At 50.9% G+C, this 18169-nt stretch overlaps 1 protein-coding gene across 1 annotated transcript; it reads right to left on the minus strand.

Annotated features, from left to right (window-relative positions):
- Positions 1-1055, minus strand: LOC141478679 (olfactory receptor 14C36-like). The gene has a single exon (XM_074167670.1). The coding sequence runs from the start codon at positions 1053-1055 to the stop codon at positions 87-89; it is 969 nt and encodes a 322-aa protein (XP_074023771.1). The 3' UTR covers positions 1-86.
- Positions 1056-18169: the final 17114 nt, after the last annotated feature.

Genomic DNA, 18169 nt, shown 5'->3' on the forward strand with positions numbered 1-18169 from the left:
CATGAATACAACCAAGAAAAGATAAAACCAAATATACCAAACCAAAAAAGTCTACAAAAGATAGGTTAGGTGTGTAATGAGTTACATCACGAGTGATGTGCAAAAGAAGATGGGAATTTCACTGCTGCTTCTGAGAAGGAAGCGGTCATCAGTTTCCTTAGGGCATCATTGAGCTCCTTGTTCCTCAGGCTGTAGATGAGGGGGTTCAGTACTGGAGGCACCACTGAGTACTGAAATGATAGGAACAGGTTCAGGGATGGGGAGGAGATGGAGGGGGGCTTTGGGTAGGCAACCATGCCAGTGCTGATAAACAGGGAGACCACGGCCAGGTGAGGGAGGCACATGGAAAAGGCTTTGTGCCGTCCCTGCTCAGAGGGCATCCTCAGCACGGCCCTGAAGATCTGCACATAGGACACCACAATGAAAACAAAACAACCAAATGCTAAACAGACACTGACCACAAGAAGCCACACTTCCCTGAGGTAGGAGTCTGAGCAGGAGAGCTTGAGGATCTGGGGGATTTCACAGAAGAACTGGTCCACAGCATTGCCCTGGCAGAGGGGTAGGGAAAATGTATTGGCCGTGTGCAGCACAGTGTAGAGGAAAACACTGCCCCAGGCAGCTGCTGCCATGTGGACACAAGCTCTGCTGCCCAGGAGGGTCCCGTGGTGCAGGGGTTTGCAGATGGCAACATAGCGGTCGTATGCCATGATGGTGAGGAGAGAAAACTCTGCTGAAATGAAAAAGACAAACAGAAAGAGCTGGGCAACACATCCTGCAAAGGAGATGGCCCTGGTGTCCCAGAGGGAGTTGGCCATGGCTTTGGGGACAGTGGTGGAGATGCAGCCCAGGTCAATGACAGAGAGGTTGAGGAGGAAGAAATACATGGGGGTGTGGAGGTGGTGGTCACAGGCGATGGTGGTGATGATGAGTGCGTTTCCCAGGAGGGCAGCCAGGTAGATGCCCAGGAAGAGCCAGAAGTGCAAGAGCTGCAGCTCCCGTGTGTCTGCAAACGTCAGGAGGAGGAACCGGGTGATGGAGCTGCTGTTGGACATCTCCTGCCTCTGGGCATCGATCACTGAACAAAGAGGAAAGGACAGAGGCAAGGTTGGGGAGAATTTTCTGAGCACAATCAAAGCCATTCCTCATCCTACACACTCCCTGCCACTTTGCCATTTCTATGAGATCATTCAGCTCTGTGCCTGGAGCTCTGACTGCTGCTGGCCGAGTGTGCCGGGAGAAGCAGGACGTCTGCCCACAGGCTGATGAGGAGTCAGCCCTGCTCTGCAACAGCAGATTCCTGGGAATGGTGTGGGCTGTCCTTGTTTTCAAATTTCTCAGATAAACCTCTCCTCATGCAAAAGGGCTCGTCACTATCTGCACCCCCATTGCCAAGAAACCATAGTCACAAAAGAGTTTGAGAGAGGCTCTTTTGCAGCTCTCTCCCATCTCAGCTGAAGATTTTCTTGCATTTCAGGAACGCTCATTATTTCTGCTACATTCAGGGACAACAAAGTGAGACCTTTGAGGCAGAGGATCACCTGTGGGTTAGTGCAGAGAGAGGGGAGATGGTCTGTCCCTCTATCTTGCTCCCAACAGCCCTCTCTGCTTGTGCCTTTCTGAGACAGGGGGTCATCACACTCACACGGTGACCTGAAAAGAACTGGGCACTGCTGAGAGCAGAGAAAGCCACCGCCGAGGGCTCGGTGTCTCCCCCTTCAAGGTCTCAGCACCCCACTTCTGGCCAAGGACGCACAGGGTTCATTTCACAAACCCAGCGGCATTTCCTTGGTCGTAGCATCTCTCCGCTTCTCCACAGGGCACTCAGGTAACACCAGGATGCTCTAGGACAGATTTGCATCCTGGAAGGCAGCTCAGTGCTTGGAAGGACACCCCATGGAGAAACCCAAGTGTCCTAATGATGGTGTCTCAGTAAGGGAGAGCCAGCTCGTTCCTCAGGGGATGACACAGCCCCACACCTCAGAGCCCACAGTCACATTGCCCACAGCCCCACAGGTCAGAGGAGAGCTTGGACACTTCGTTCCCATGGACACACCTGCCTGGGAGGAATCACAAGAGCAGTGCCTCACTCGGCTGCTGCAACTCCCATCCCCAGAGAGCCCGACTGAGAGAACAAGATGACAATATCAGAGACAAGTGGAGAAACAAGTTAAAATGCAGGGATGGTCTGGCTGAGAGAGACAAGTGGAGAGAGAGCCGGGCACTCAGGACAGCATTACCCTCACCCAGCTGGGCACACCACCTCCCCAGCAGGAACTTTGCTGGGCCGGTTCTCTCAGCTCCTGTGCTCTGGAGGGAAAAACGGACACACGCGGTTAGGGAGATGTCCCACAGCTCTGCTGGAGCTCTGGCTTCACAGGAGGGTTGTTCATGCCTTGGACCACAAAGCCTTGAGGACAGGGCTTTGCTGGGTGGGACAGGAGGCAAGGGGGCTTGCTCAGAGGAAGGGGTCTGCATTGGAGGGGATCACACAGAGAGTTCTGAATTCTCCCTCCCACAACATTTCTGGTTTAATTTCCTCTCCCTCCCTGATCATATCCCTTCTGCCAGGAGATTTTCCTCCTGGAAGGTGTTTCCCTGCCCCATGACTTTTCCCCATCAGTGCTCACAGATCCCACCCTGACCTCTGCGCACTCACCATGGCCCTACAGAAACCTGCCTGTTTGCAGGGCACTGCCTGGGCGCAGTTTGCATCCTGTTTGCAGGTGGAAAAGGGCTGTTGAGAGCAACCCTGATGGGTCCAGGAAAGGCGATGCTGGTGCTGTCGATGGGCAGAGGAGTGGCTGAAGGCACTCTAGGAGGTTCCTGGCAGACCTACTGATCTTTCAAAGTTACAGCTCCAGAGTCTCAGTGACTTCTTCCAACTTGAGAACTCCTTAAACATTTATCCCTTTTTCCACCTCCCCTCCCCCACAAGTCAAAAAATAACATATAAAATCAGGAAAGCTCTTTACCTAAAACTTAATCCCTGCCACGACCTTTGCCTTGAAAAGTCCCCTCGGAAGTGTCCTATGGGCAATCTGCATCTGTGAGCAGCCCTGATGCACACAGTACCCTCTTGACAGCAGGACATTCTCCTGCCAGGTGTTGCCTCTTCCCCCCATGGCTTCTGACCACACTGCTGTGGGGAGCTCCCCAGGAAGGCTGAGAGCTGACCCTGCCAGGCGGAAGAGTCCCTGCCCCAGCACACAGTTCCCTGGGACACAGGGACCCTGCTCGGAAGGACAGCCCTCTTACCCCTGGGGAACATCCAGCTTCACACTCCCGGTGTGAAGCCATCCCTGGGAGAAGGCAGCTGATGTGCCCTCTCCCTTTGAAAGAGCCTTAGGAAAGCCGTGCTCCAAAGCAAGTCCTTTTTCTCTACTCTGAAAAAACGGTGAGAGATGTCCTGAGAGATGCCACAGGCTGAGGGATGTGCCATTTCAGGAACCGCAGCTGCATTGCCCTGCAGCCAGAGACTTACCCTGTCAAGGGCTGTGAAGATTTCTCCTCCAGTGAGCTCTCAGACATCCTCCCAGTCCTGACCACCTTTAAGCCCTCTCTCTGCCTGTCTCCTCTCCCTGAGATACCCTGGGAGTGCCCTCAGCCCTGCTGCGCTTGGCAGAGGAGCTGCTCCTGGGCAGAGCTGTCTCTCTGCAGCGCTGCCCCGTGGCCATGAGCTCCCTCCGTCCCAGGAGCCCGGCCCAGCTCAGCAGCAGAGGAACAGCCCAAGGCAGCGCTTTCTTTGCCCCCTCTGGGCTCCCTGGAGATGGCCCTGGGGCTCCAGGGGAACGTGCTGTGAAGCAGGCTGAAGTCATCACTGATGTTTCCTCTCTCAGCTGGGGAGAGGCGCTTCTTTCCAGAACTGTCAATTCTCCTCTCAAAGTTACTTCAAAGGTCACTGGTTTTGGTATCATTTAATAGTAAGACAGGACACCCAGACAGTGACAGGCAGGGATCTCCATTACTCCTGCTGAGAGAAGGCATTCCGCTGAGTCAATAAACCATCTCATCCTGCGTTTCTATTGCTGGCATTTGAAGGAGACTCAGCTCCCTCCCTTGCCTGTCCCAAACCCACTGGAGGTGGGATTCCTCTTGCCTCAGGGGTTCAGGTGGGCACAAAAATAGGCTCCTGCATGTGAGCTCCTTGTCTCAGCTCCCATCTTCATCCATGGAGATGGAGGGCAGGATTGGGCTGTTCAAACACAACACCTGGTGACACGGAAGGTCTCAGGGGTGGTCAAAGATAGGTGTAGGGAACCGCAAGCTCTAATGGAGCAGTTCTTAGAGACAGGGAAACATCTTGGAGATCTCATCTATGAGCCTGGTGGGAAATCCTTTGGCCAAGTGAAATGACAGCCGATGTCCCAAAAAAGCCAGGAGAATATTCTCCTACTCGTTATGTTCATGTCAGGTTTTAGAGGTATTCATATCAACGACTGCTGTCCTGTGCCATAGGGAGAGCAAGGTCCCTCTCTTTTCCATCAGCTGAATTTACCAGCTCTCAAGTGACTACAAGGGCATTTGTCCCACGTTCAGCTCCATATGGCCTGACAGAATTCAGGGCAGCTACTCAATTCAATGTTCAAATCCAGGGCCACAGAGGAACATGAGACTCCAAGGCTGGCCTGGACCACACGGGACCTGCAGGGAAGCAGTTCCCATTCAGGGTGGATGTGTCACAGATGGCCCAGACGGCATCGCAGAGAGTGCAGTAGGGTGTCTGTTCCCTTGACTGATGCCTTCTGTCAGAGGCGCCAGTCATCAGGTGGCATCAGAGAGGCAAGGTCTGTCCCTTCGCTACCCAAGAGCTGCAGGCATTGCATGGACATGGAACACATCACACAGGGATCTTTACTCACTCCCTTGAGGAAACAATCAATGGAAAGACCAATAATTGTCACTGTGGGCCTGGATACATCTTGTCCTCAAGGGCAGCATTGTCCTGGCTCAGCAACGGTCCATATCAGAACTCAATTGAAACTCCAAAGGGAGTTCCAGGGCACCAAGATGAGCTTTTGGTAATTCAGGAAGAGTTAAAGGAGAACAAGAGATAACATAGGGCCACTGCTGAATTTAGGAGGAGAAGGTGTAGATAAATCTGAGATACTCTATGTTCTCTTTCCCTGAGTTGCCACCAGCGAGGCCTCCCAGGTCTTTTTCTTTGAGGCAGGATGGTGGAGGAGAAGAATGAGCAGTGGATGGGGAACCAAGCCAGGGGTTACCTGAGCAAACTACACACTTACCAGACCATGGGACATGAGTGTTGGCATCCAAGGTTGTTGAAAGAGTGGTTATAACCAGGAGGTGCTGGTCTGCGCTGATCCCAGTAAGAAAGGCACTCGGACTCCACAAGGTCTCTTTTAAAATCCTGTTCCTGACGGGAGCACTATAAGGGCAGTATCCCAGAGGCAATCTTATGTCTGTTTAGATGGTGGGAACCCCAGGAGGTGTAGCATTGAATGGGCCTTCGACCCCAATGCAGCAAACCATGCAGACCCCACCCATAGAAGACAGTCTCCTGGTCTGGTCACTCAAGCAACTGTGAGAAATGAGCTAAGTTTTGCTTCAGCTAATTGATGCATTCCTGTTAGTATGTATATACTAACAAGAGAAGCTTAGTGATTCCTATCACAGTAGAGTCTAATAAATTGTAGCCAATTCATCTTCAGAGTTGCCCTTGGTCTGTCAAGGGACCCTTGTCTTGCAGAATGAAATCTAAGTGAAGAGAAACAGATTGGAATGGAACCTTCAACGCAGGAACCCAAGAGATAGAGGAGTAACACTAAGACCAAAGAAACCAGTCTTGGACGGTAAATCTGCCGAGTGGGCTGTGGAGACTGCCAAGTAGGCCGGGTTCATTTAGAGGACAGCTGATGAAGAGGAGGATACGACCACCTGATGAAGCAAACGACCACCAGAGTGCTTGTAGATTCTACTAATGGACAGTAGATGGCGGCAAAGACTGTGAAATAACGTGTAGCATAACCAAAGGCGTGTTTAGGATCATGATTCTTTGAAGTAGGTGTGTTTATGCCTTATACGGCGAAAAGAGGTGAACTAGACCTGTAATAAGTGAGGCGGTCAAGAAGAATGTGAGCTCCAACTTCTCAACCAATGAGAAGAGAGACAGAAACCCAGGCGGCTGGGATAGGCTATAAGTACCTGAAAACTGAGCGAGGGGGTGTGCCTCTGCTTTGAGATGCACCCAATTCAGCACTGTTTCGTATAATATTTTTAATAATTTTTTATTTTTTAAATCCTTGCTTCAGCGACTTTGTTCACTATTAAATTCTAATTGTGAGCAGGTGTTTCTCACCCAACTCTAGGATTTTCTTGCAAGGAAACCACGCTATTCATCATCTCAACAGTCAAAGAGAAAGGACGTTTTCACGAGAACTTCCTGCAGCAGTGCTGGATACAGGGAAGGCCACACAGGAGGCAAAATGTCTGGTATAGAGTGGGAGCTGTCTGCAGGCTCCTGTGTGACAATGTACTGCTGAGGCTGTCCTGTGGCCAAGGCATCTGTGCAGCACAGCCCAGGGGTGAAGGCCACACTGTACGTACAGCCCAGCCCAGCCAAGAAGGAACTGCTCCATGTACAATGGTTCTCCTGGGCAGCATCCCAGCTCAGGTTTCCCTGTGAGAAGTCAGCTGAGGTGCTGTGGCCCAAATGTGCACTGCCAGAAGGAGTCCCACGTCTTCCCAAAGAACTGGGATGTTTTTAGATTGAAGTGAGATGTGGTGGGACAGCTTGCTGAGCTGTGGTGTTGCAACGGAAGGATACGGGCTCTGCTGGAGGGAGTGACAGGGAGGATGAGGATGGGGTGATGCCACTTGTGTGAAGGAGAACCTCAGATATATGGAACTCCTCAATGAGATGGACAAGAGGCTGAGTGAGCTTGTGTGAGTGAGGATGAGAGGAGAGGCCATTAAGGGTGGCCCTGTCTTGGCCGTTATAATCCACTTGATCAGGCACAGTAGGCACAATAAGTCTTTTAACACCAACCTGAAGAAGTCTCCAAGTAGTCAATGAGCAGGTTCCTATGGGGTACAGTAGTTGCCCTGGCATTCACTGGCCAGGCAAAGAAACAGGATGCCGGCAGCCTGCAGGACCTGCAGGACAACTTCTGAACACAGCTGCCGGGTGGGCAAACAAGGGTGATGCTCACCTGGACCTGGTCCTGGAAAGAAAAAAAAAAACAAAACCAAAAAGAGCTGGTCAGGGAGGTGAAAATCAGTGTCAGCCTTGGCTGTTGTGAGCAGGAACTAGTGGGGTCTCAGGTGCCAAAGAGGAGTGAGGAAGGCCAGCAGCAGAGCAAAAATGGGTGGACTCCAGAGAAGAAGACTTTGATGTACTTGGGACACTGATGCACGTGGTGCCATGGGAAGTAACTCTCACGCGTGAAGGATCATGGGAAATGTGATAAGCCTTTCAGGACAGCCTCCTCCAGGCACCAAAATGATCTCTCCAAATACCCTTGAAAAGAAGCAACCGCCTCAGGAGGCTGCTTGTCGGAACTGACTGAGGTCCTGCAGAAAGAGGCAGCACAGAGGAGGTGGAAGCAGGGAAGCTGCAGAGGAGGAATGGAGAAACCTTGTCCCAGGACATAGGGATGATGTCAAAGCCAAACCTGCCATATTCTTGACAGTTGAAGGGAAGGACAGCAAAAGCACAATGAGCTGATCCAGGCTTAGAGGGTCATGGGAATGAGTCACCCTCTGCCTGGAGGCCTGTAACAGATGCAGATATTTGCATCTTGACTGCCTGCCTCAGCCTGGGAGGTGGGGATCCCCCAGCTGGGGGTGGCTCTGCCAGTCCATCCACATGGGTCTAGGTGATGCAGGCTCTACTTGGAGACATTCCTGCAACCCAAATCCCTTGGCATTCACGCAGAATTGGCAATTTGAAATCAAGCATTTCATGCACTTGGCCTCTTTGCTTGGACATCTTTTCACGTGGACTCCACTCCTGAAAGCTCTCTAATTAATCGCAGAAGAATTGAAGACTAAAGGAAAACTATGCCCCCCGGCTTGGCTCCTCGGGGTGTTTTGCATGTTAATGAGCCCTCTGGTGCCGAGTTCCTGAACTGCAGATCTCTAAGACTGACCAAGCCTCTAGAAGCATAAGAGTCAGAAGCAAACGTCCAGGTTTCTGAGGGTGTTTGCAGGCCCTGCTGAAGTCCGTCACTGAAGAGACCATGGAGGGAATGAGCAGACAAGGGTCCTGTCCCTGGGGGCTTGTGAAGCCGGAAGTTGGAGGCACTTGGTACAGCAGGAAATTTAAATGTAGAGGTGACTGTGAAAGCCCTTGATGTGCTCCTCCAGGCAGGATGGCCACATCCTTACCCACATCCTCTACAGAGGATGGGGCTCCTTTCCTTTTCCTCTTGGAATGTTTGGGGCTCTTGCTGGGGGCAGTGTGATTGGGAGTGCGTGTTGCCAGGTGCAGGTCAGCAGTAGGACACCTCCCAGGATTTATAGAAGGTGGCTGAGGAGGCAAATAGCTGTTGAGTGAAGTGCCCAAAAGAACCAGGTGAGCTCCCCCCATGGCTTTGGCTTCCTGGCAAGGAGCCTGTCCTAAGAAGGGGATCCAGCCTCCGCCACTCTCTGGAGAGGGAAACCAGCAGTGTCCGTGCCACCTGGGGACACAAAGGGTGACTTTTGCAAGACCACCCTTCATCCGAATGGCTTTCAACATGTAATTCAGGATGGGAAATCATACCTTATATGGCAAATACTAATATAATTGGCATTGTCCGGAATTGGTGCTATGGAAGTAGATTGGTGCTATGGAAGTAAACTGTTACTTTTTAAATTTTATTATTATTATTATTCCTTTTTTTTTTTTTTTGCCACTCTAAGAGAAATCCCAGAAACACCAGAAGGACTATTGAAGTAGTGTCAACAGAAGACCCACCAGCTTTGCATCTCAAGAAATAGGATGCCAGAGGTCAAGGGAAAGGTGGTTTGGGCACAGTCATGAGATTTGGGAAACTGAAGCGTGTGCCCCTCTCCCTGAAACCCTGCCCTCCTCCGTGACCTGTGTGAGAAACTCCATCAACTGGGTCTGAACTCACACTCGTGTCAAGAAAGTGGTGTGTAACTGCAGCCAATGTTGTCCTGCCGGCTCAGGATTTGAGCTACTATTTGAGGCCAAGGAGAAATCCGGTTCCTATAGGCCAACTAATGAAAACATCCCATGGGCTGTGGGACTTCCTCTTTGCTGACAGAGAATTTGTGAACTTTTTTTTCCTCTCCCTTTGTAACTTGACTGTCACAATTCCTGTATTGAATCTGCATTAACGCTTTGAAACTGTCTCTGTGAAAAACTAACCCAGCATGACTTTTTTTTTTTTTTTAACAACTGTACTTGGAGAATTGAAGAGTGTCTCCAGATATGGAGCATTTTTTCAGAATGTCTGCTCCAAGAGGGAAAATATCTCAGCCTGCAATTGGAAATGGGTGAAGCTGAGTTGCTTCAGACAGTATTTGATACGCATACAATAAAAAAAGGTTGTGGAGGTGAGTGGGTGTGCAAGAAAGAGGAAAACTGCCCATCCAATGGAGCTCTGCAGGAGGAGGACGGAGCCGTACATGACATGAGGAGATACAAGTGGGATCAGCACAAAGAGAAGACTTTTGTAGGGAAAGCTGTGCAAGGGAGCACCCTGACTTCACCCAGCTGAGAGCAGAGACCAGGCAGTGTGCTGAAGGGATGGGGAGAAGCATCCTGGGTTAAAAGACTGTGGCTGGCAGAAAGCTGGAGAGATTGTGAGCCCAGTGACAAAGCTTAGGTGTTCTCGGGAATCTCAGGAGACATGGGGTACCAGTTCCCGGGTTCAAAGATCCAGTCAAATGAGTCATCTCTGTTTCTGCAATGATGGGATGGCTTCAATGCCCAGTTCATTTGGAGACTCTGTACATGGATGCTGACATTTACTGAGTACCTGCACTGAAAGGGTTAACAGGGTAGGCTGTTATTTTTGGCAGGTAGAAGGATAGTACAAGAGAAGAACTTGGCTTTGGGCAAATGGAAAGGGAAGCCAAGGATGTGGTCAGGCCTGTTTGGGGGCACCTGTGCAGCAGCCCAGCACCTGATGTGAATCACTTCTGGGGTCAGGGAGAACCTGAGAGCTCTCCCTAATTTGGAAACATGAAAGGGAAAGGAGGATAGCCCCATTCAGGCCCAAAGGCAACTGGGGAGGTGTCTTGACCAACCTCCCACTCAAAATAGGGTCAGATACCGAAAATAGTCAGGGCTTTGTTCAAAGACGTCTTGATCCTTTTCCAGCACAGAGCTGTTGCACGCTCTCTGGGAAACACCTTCCAGTGCTTGACTATCCTCATGCTTGAAAAGTTGCTCCTTATCTGGCTTGACCGTCTCTTTTTTTCACCCATTGCCTCTTGTCCTTGTCTCTTCTACCATGGATGTGAGTCTGGCTCAGTCTTCCTGGTAACTGTGCAACGCTGCTCCATGTTCCCCCAAGGACCTCCTCTCCTCCAAGCTGAACAAGTCCAGCTCTCTAAGCCAATTCCCTCTGGGACACCAGGGCCATCTCCTTCCAAGGGTGTGCAGCACATTTCTTTGTGTTGGTCTTCTTAATGTCAGCAGAACTCTGTCTTCTCACCGTCATGTCTTACGACCGCTACGTGGCCATCTGCAAACCCCTGCACTACGGGACCCTTCTGGGCAGCAGACCTTGTGTCCACATGGCAGCAGCTGCCTGGGGCAGTGTTTTCCTCTACACTGTGCTGCACACGGCCAATACATTTTCCCTACCCCTCTGCCAGGGCAATGTCTTGGATCAGTTCTTCTGTGAAATCCCCCAGATCCTCAAGCTCTCCTGCTCAGACTCCTACCTCAGGGAAGTTGGGCTTCTTGTGGTCAGTGTCTGTTTAGGATTTGTTTGGTTGGTTTTCATTGTGGTGTCCTATGTGCAGATCTTCAAGGCAGTGCTGAGGATGCCCTCTGAGCAGGGACGGCACAAAGCCTTTTCCACGTGCCTCCCTCACCTGGCTGTGGTCTCTTTTTTTGTCAGCACTGGAGTATTTGCCCACCTGAAGCCCCCCTCCATCTCCTGCCCATTTCCAGACCTAACGGTGGCTCTGCTGTACTCAGTGCTTCCTCCAGCAGTGAACCCCTTCATCTACAGCTTGAGGAACTGGGAGCTCAAAGAGACCATTAGGACTCTGATATCATGGTCTTTTTTCAAGAGGGAGAAATTTGCCACCTCTCTCCATAAATGACTCCCACAGTCATTAATGACTCCTGCAGTATGATTCCTTCCTTTTTGTTAGTTTGTTTTGTATTTTTAATCATTTTTTTATCATTATTGCTGTTATTGTTTTTCATGGTTATTATGTTCCTACACAAATGTTTTCATTTGTGTCGCTACACCTGAGACATGTACCTATTTTGTGTCACCTTGTTCCCCTCTCAAACTGTGTTTAAAAGTGGCTCAGAGCTGGCCTCTTTTGTAGCATGTCTGTAAAAAAATGGGATCTCCCTGGTGCCGTACTTTCATGCCGGGATCTTTCTCCAAAGATCTGCACTCTGCAAGATTACAAAGGAGCCGAATTCTTCATGTTCCTCTGCCTCCATGTATTCGGGACTAAAATGCTCTATGTCTTTTTGTGACCTTTCAGAGACGTAGGATTGGGTTTCAGAGTCTCCAGTTGGTGTCTGGTGACAGGTAAGATGGTGAGTGGATCTGAGGGAAGTACCCAGGTGACATTAAGGAGACCCACCTTCTAGGAGGGGACTCTGGAGTGGTCTGGACAGCATGGTGGTCTTCTGGGTCAGCATGTTCCTGGGATTATGGAGGGAAGAAGTCGGCAAAGATGGGGCTTGGGACCTTAGGCAGATGACATGTGCAGACCTCCTCTGTATACTCACCAGGTCCTCCCACCTGTCCACAGCAGGAATTCCCAGAGAGGGACACACAAGTCAAGTGTGGCCCCAGCACAACTCACTGAAAGGGGGACGCAACTCAAGATTCCTGGGGTGGCCGCAATCCTCCTAATGCAGTCCCATATGCAGTTGACCTTGTTCATGGTGAGCATGCACCACTGGATCGTACGGTGTCCCTTGTGGTGTCTTTCTCCTCAGGGTCACTTTTCAGGCAGCCCTGATAGATGGGGTTATTCTTTGCCTTGATGCAGGACTGGCCACTTCCCTTTGTGAGATGTTAGAAGTACTTTTTGTCCAAATCCCAGGGTTTCTCAAGGTCCCCTGGACTTAAGCTCCATTTCGCCAGCTGTTAATGTTTGTGTGCAGATGGACCACCGTGACGGTGGTGAGCCATCACCTCAAGATAACAGCATAAAAAATTGCAGGACGCTACAGCTAATAAAAGGAGCTACTAGTTTTGTACTGACCAATGTAGGAATCGGCACAGCAACCCTCCTGGAAACAGAGAGCAAAGCCAGGGGCAGTGGGGAAAGAGGCTCTTTATTGAGGAATGTGTGAGGATGATGAAAGAGAAAAACTTGGAAGGGAAAAGAAGGAAAAAGAAAACCAAAGGTTAAGCGCAGATGTGATGAGGCCTCTTTGGGGTTACCTGCCCAGCAGCCCTGTGTGGGGCCTCAGTGGGACTAAAAGGACACAGCTGATCGCTCCAAACTTGTGTCTGCTTAATTTCATGATCATGGGGAACCTGAGTTCTCTCCCTGCCATACCAAGGGGAGGCCTGTGGTGGAAAAAATAACACACAATAACTCATCCTGGAAGTGACTTCAGGAGGTCTCTAGGCCAAACAAAACCACTGTCAGTGGAGAAAGGAGAAATGAGGGTCGGGCTGTTTGTGTGCTGGGCTGTGTTAGTGCAAAACATAGGCCTATATAGACACACAGAGAGTAGCGATCCCTCCCGGAGCTGATCTTACACTCTCCATCTAGCCAGGAGCTGGCCCTGGGTTTCCTTCACCCCTCCACAAACACACACACACAAGTAGAGCTCTCCAGCCCAGAGCCACAGAACCACTGAGGCTGGAAAGTAGAGAGCTTACACTTTCTCTGTGCTTCCTCTTGATTGTACCCAGAAGCTCCTTCCTCATCCATACCAGCTTCCTGCAGTAGTGCTTGACGTTGTGCATGTCCAGGTGTACTATGCTGGAGCTTGAAGAGGAGATCCTTGACCATCTAATAGCTCTCCTCTCTTCTCTGCAGGACCATATCCCATGGGATTGTGTCAAACAGGTCCCTCAGCAGGCAAAAGCCTGCTCTCCTCAAGTCCTGCTCTTTGCCTTCTCTCAGAAACTTCAACTCTGCTTTCTCCCCCCTGACTGTTACATCCCTGGCCTTGATTCTAAGTACGATGTCCTGCAGGATACCTCCCCTCACTGGCTCCTCGGTCACCCTTCTCAGGAAGACTTTGGTAATTACCTCCAAATTCTCGAGACTCAAGGTCAAGCCCTAGGCTTTTGGAGTCAGGTACAGAGAGGATTCAAAGCCAACTGTACTCCAACTGACAAAGAGATCTTGGAAGCATATGAAGGGGTTTGAGCTTCTTTGGCAGTGGTTGTCAATGAAGCACAGCTCATCTTGGCATCTCTACTGCCAGTGCTGGGATGGATGTAGAGGGTCTCCTCTACACATCATGCAACTGACGCCACGTGGAGAAAGTGGGTTGCACTGATAACATGAAGAGGAAGGAAGGACAGCAGCATTTAGGTTGGAAGGGAACCGAGGAGGTGTCTTGACCAATCTCTTTCTCATTGTGGGGCCAGAAGAGATTACTGAGGGTGTATCCAAACATGTTTTGGTGACTTTCTGGAACAGAGCTGCTGCACACCCCCTGGGAAACAGCTTCTGGTGTTTGACTATTCCCATGTGGGAAAAGTTTCTCGCTGTGTGTACCCTGCCTCTCTCTTGTTTCAGCCCTCTTGTCCTTGTATCTTGTACCACGGACATCAACCTGACGCAGTCTTCCTGGGACTGTGCAATGCTGCTCCAAGTTCCTGCCAAGACTGTCCTTTCTCCAGGCAGGTCAAGCCCAGCTCCCTCAGTCTCTCTTCACAGGGAAAGTGCTCCAGTCCCTGACCATCTTTGGAGCCCTTGGCTAAACCTGCCCCATGTTGCTGACATCTTTCCTGCATTGGGAATCTGAAATCTGCATACAGTAACCTGCGCAATCATAGAATCATAGAATGATCTATGATTCCCTTCATCGCCTGGTTGTGCTCCTGGTCATACAGCGCAGGATGCTGGTCACCTCCCTTGCTGCCAGGGCACAGGGCTGCCTCCTGTCCAGCTCCTTGCCCACCGAGACCTTTCCAACAGGGCTGCTCCCAGCCTGTGCCACTGGCAGGGTGAGTCCCCTGCAGGGGCAGACACTGACATTGGCCCTTGTAGGATTTCCTGAGATTCCTGCCAATAGGAGCTCTCCTCCTCCTTGAAGCCTTTCCCTGAGAACAGAGCCCCGGAGACCTTTTCAGGAAAGACTGAAGCAAAGAAAACATTGAGTGCCTCAGTCCCACCATGTCTCTGCTCTTGTTAACTAATCCTCCCCACTCAGCATGAACCTCAGGCCCTGAGAGGAAGTTGAAGATGACTCTCAACCAGTCCAAGTCAGATTCAAACTCCAAAGTTTCCTGGAGTGGTAATGGTCCCACTGAGGACCATTACTGACAAAGCCTCCTCAGTGGCTGCTTAGAGGAGAAAACTGGAGGCAGAGATGACAGGTAGACAAAGGGAATGTAAAGGTGGGAGAGATCTGAGTAAACCTGGCTGTGTTACATTAAGGCAAAGGGCCAAGCCGTGACCCCCAGCCCCTGGGAAGGGAGATCCTGTCCCTCCCACGTTACTCAGGGCTCTTCCTGGGGCAGTGTCATGTGCGGATGTTCGATGTCAAGGGCAGGACTACGGTGCGATACCTCCCAGGCTCTCGGGTGGGGAAGGGGAGGCAATGAGACCCTGGCACTGTAAGGATAAGGTGCTTCCTCATAGGCATAGGTGGCAGAGACAACAGCCAGAACCGAGGGGAGAAAGAGCGCATCTCTCTTGGTGCTTCTCAGACTTCCTTCAGCCCTCTGTCTCTCCAAAATGGGGAGAAACGCACTGGCGCACACCAACGTGTGTGGGGCCACACCAGTGCTGAGGTGAGGGGGATGAGAACCCAGGCTGTCTGGGTGGCCCATGTGTCTCCTCATGCAGCCCCATAGGCACCTGACCTTGTTCGTAGTGTCCCTACTCTGCTGGCTCGTTGGGCATCCCCGTAGTGCCTAGGCCCTTCTCCTCAGAGTCACTGCTCAGCCTGTCAGGTCCCAGCCTCTCCGGATGTGTGCCGTTATTCTCCCCCTCGCCCCCTGCCACCCACCAACGCAGGACTGGCCACTTCTCCTTGAAGAACTTCAAGTGACTTCCGTTGGCAGAATCCCAGAGTTTCTCAAGGTCCCCATGGACTGAAGCACCTTTTGCTCATCTTTTAATGCTTACATGCAGCTGGCTCGTCTTGACTGGGGTGTCTCTCACAAGAGAACAGCATGAGGAGTTGCAGGGCACTACAAATATTTGCTCCTGGAGAAACTGTGGGTCTTGGGGGTCTGGTACCGGCTGAACAGAGAGCTCTGGCTGGAAGTCAGGGGAAAAAAGGAGTTTATGGCCTTTTGAAGCAGGGGGAGGCAACTCAGGAGGACTACGAGGATGTTGTGGGGTTATGCATGGAGAAAATTAGAAGGGCCAAAGCCCAACTAGAACTTAATGTGGCTACTGCTGTAAAAGACAATAAAAATGTTAAAATAAATATAATAGCAACAAAAGGAGGGCTAACGAGAGCCTCCATCCTTCACTGGATGCAGTGGGAAACATGGTGAGAAAGGGTGAGAAAAATGCTGAGGTACTTAATGACTTCTTTGCCTCGGTCTCTACTAGTGGGACCAGTTTGCCTCTGGGTACCCAGCCTCTTGAGCTGGAACACAGGGACGGGGAGCAGAATGAAGCCCCCATAATCCAAGGGGAAATGGTAAGGGACCTGCTACTGTACTTAGACACACACAAGTCTATGGGGCCAGATGGGATCCTCCCAGAGCTACTGAGGGAGCTGTTGGAGATGCTCATCAAGCCCCTTTCCATTATTTATCAGCAGTCCTGGCTCACCAGGGAGGTCCCAGTTAACGGCAGGTTCGGAAAAGTGACGCCCTTCCACAAGAAAGGCCAGAAGGAGGATCTGGGGAACTAGAGGCCTGTCAGTCTGACCTCTGTGCCGGGGAAGATTGTGGAACAGATCACCTTGAGTGCCATCACAATGCACCTACAGGACATGCTGTAGCTTCTAGGCAGAAAAGGACCTCGGCGTGTTGGTCGACAGCGGCTGAACATGAGCCAGCAGTGTGCCCCGGTGGCCAAGACCAAGAGCATCCTGGCCTATATCAGGAACACTGTGGCCAGCAGGACTGGAGCACTGGTTGTCCCTCTGTACTGGGCACGGGTGAGGCCCCACCTTGAGCGCTGTGTCCAGTTTTAGGCTCCTCACTACAAGAAAGACATGGAGGTCCTGGAGCATTCCCAAAGATCAACAAAGCTGGTGAGGGGTCTGGAGCACAAGTCTTGTGAGGAGCGGCTAAGGGAACTGGGGTTGTCCAGCCTGGAGACAAGGAGGATGATGGACCTTGTTGCTCTCTACAACTACCTAAAGGAGGATATAACGAGGTTGGTGTTAGTCTCCGCACCCAAGCAAGGAGTGATAGGACCAGAGAAAATGGCCTCAAGTTTCTCCAGGGGAGATGTAGATTGGATATTAGGAAAAATTTCTTCACTGAAAGCTTTGTCAAGCACTGGAACAGGCTGCCCAGGGAAGTGGCTGAGTCACCATCCCTGGAGGTAATTCAAAGACATGTAGGTGTGGCACACAGGGACATGGTTTATTGTTGGACTTGGAAATGTGGGGTTTACAGTTGGACTCAATGATCTTAAAGGTCCTTTCCAACCAAAATGATTCTGTGACTCTGATTCCTTTGAGGCTTGGGATGTTGTTTCATGCTCGCCCCATCTTTGGGAGGCCAGGAGGTGTCATAGAATTTTCCTGCCCTGGGCACTGCTCACCCCCACATCCCACTGCCCCCAGGAAGGGTCCTGAGCCACAAGTGAGGGGCAGGATCTGCCCTTGCCAGGGTCTGGGGGTGAGGGCTTGGCCTTTCTGCTTCATCAGACAAAGCCAGGCTTTCCTCAGCATTACAGCCACCTGCACTCTGCCTTTGCCTACCTGCAATCACAGCCTCCAATTCTCTGCTCTAACGAGGCCCTGGGGAGCCTTTGGCAGGAACTGCCCTCAGTGGGGCTCATTAACGCTTCCAGGAAATGTGGGGTTTGCTTCTGATTTCTTGAGCACTTTCTTCAATCTTCTCTCAGTATCTGAGGTTCATGGACTCAGCAGCAAATACCCCATGGGGCTCGTTAAAAGACAGAAAGCCTTCACAAGGAATTCATCTCTTTGTCATTTCCTTCAAGACTTGTACAGGTAATTGGGGAGGTTTTGTGGTGTAGTTAAGGAGGAAGATTTCAAAGTGCACCTAAAGAAAATGGCTTCTTGATTCTAAAGGATGTATTTTATTAGTGTTGAGTTTAAAGAGGAGGTGATAGAAGCATCCTTCAAGTGCTACTGAGGCAGAGTGTCTCCTCAGGAGGTCTGGACAGGTCAGGAAAAGCAGCCCCTTGAGGTCCATCACTGTACGAACAGCTTTGCTCCTCACCTCCCCAACCCCACCAGGTCTGACATTGTCCACCTGGGACTGACATCACCGTCCCTTGCATCAGACTTCTCCACTCCAGTCTGGATGTGACAGCTCCATTGCATCATCTCCCACCCGCTCTCCTCAGAGACCTGGCTGCTCACAGCCACAGGGGGATTCTTCCTCTTCTTCAGAAAAGAAAAGTAAAGTACAATCAGTTTTCATAAACAATAAAACACTGTGTAATCATGTGCAAAGTACAAGCCACCTCTCATGAGGTTCCCTTTCTACAAGGGATACTCTTAGGAGAAATCTTTGAGGGAGGTAGATACATAAAGGTAGATATAAACATAATGAAAGTGCTGGCTAAGGAGACAATTAGATGTCTGAAAGACAGGCAAGGTTTGACTCCCTGAAGGTGAAAGCGGCAGCAGAGGTGAGAGGTGTCTGAGTGAACAAAGAGTAAAGGGAAGAGAAAACTGGATGATAATGGAAAGGGC

This window comes from Numenius arquata, unplaced genomic scaffold (genome assembly GCF_964106895.1).
Source record: "Numenius arquata unplaced genomic scaffold, bNumArq3.hap1.1 HAP1_SCAFFOLD_771, whole genome shotgun sequence".
NCBI lineage: Eukaryota > Metazoa > Chordata > Aves > Charadriiformes > Scolopacidae > Numenius > Numenius arquata.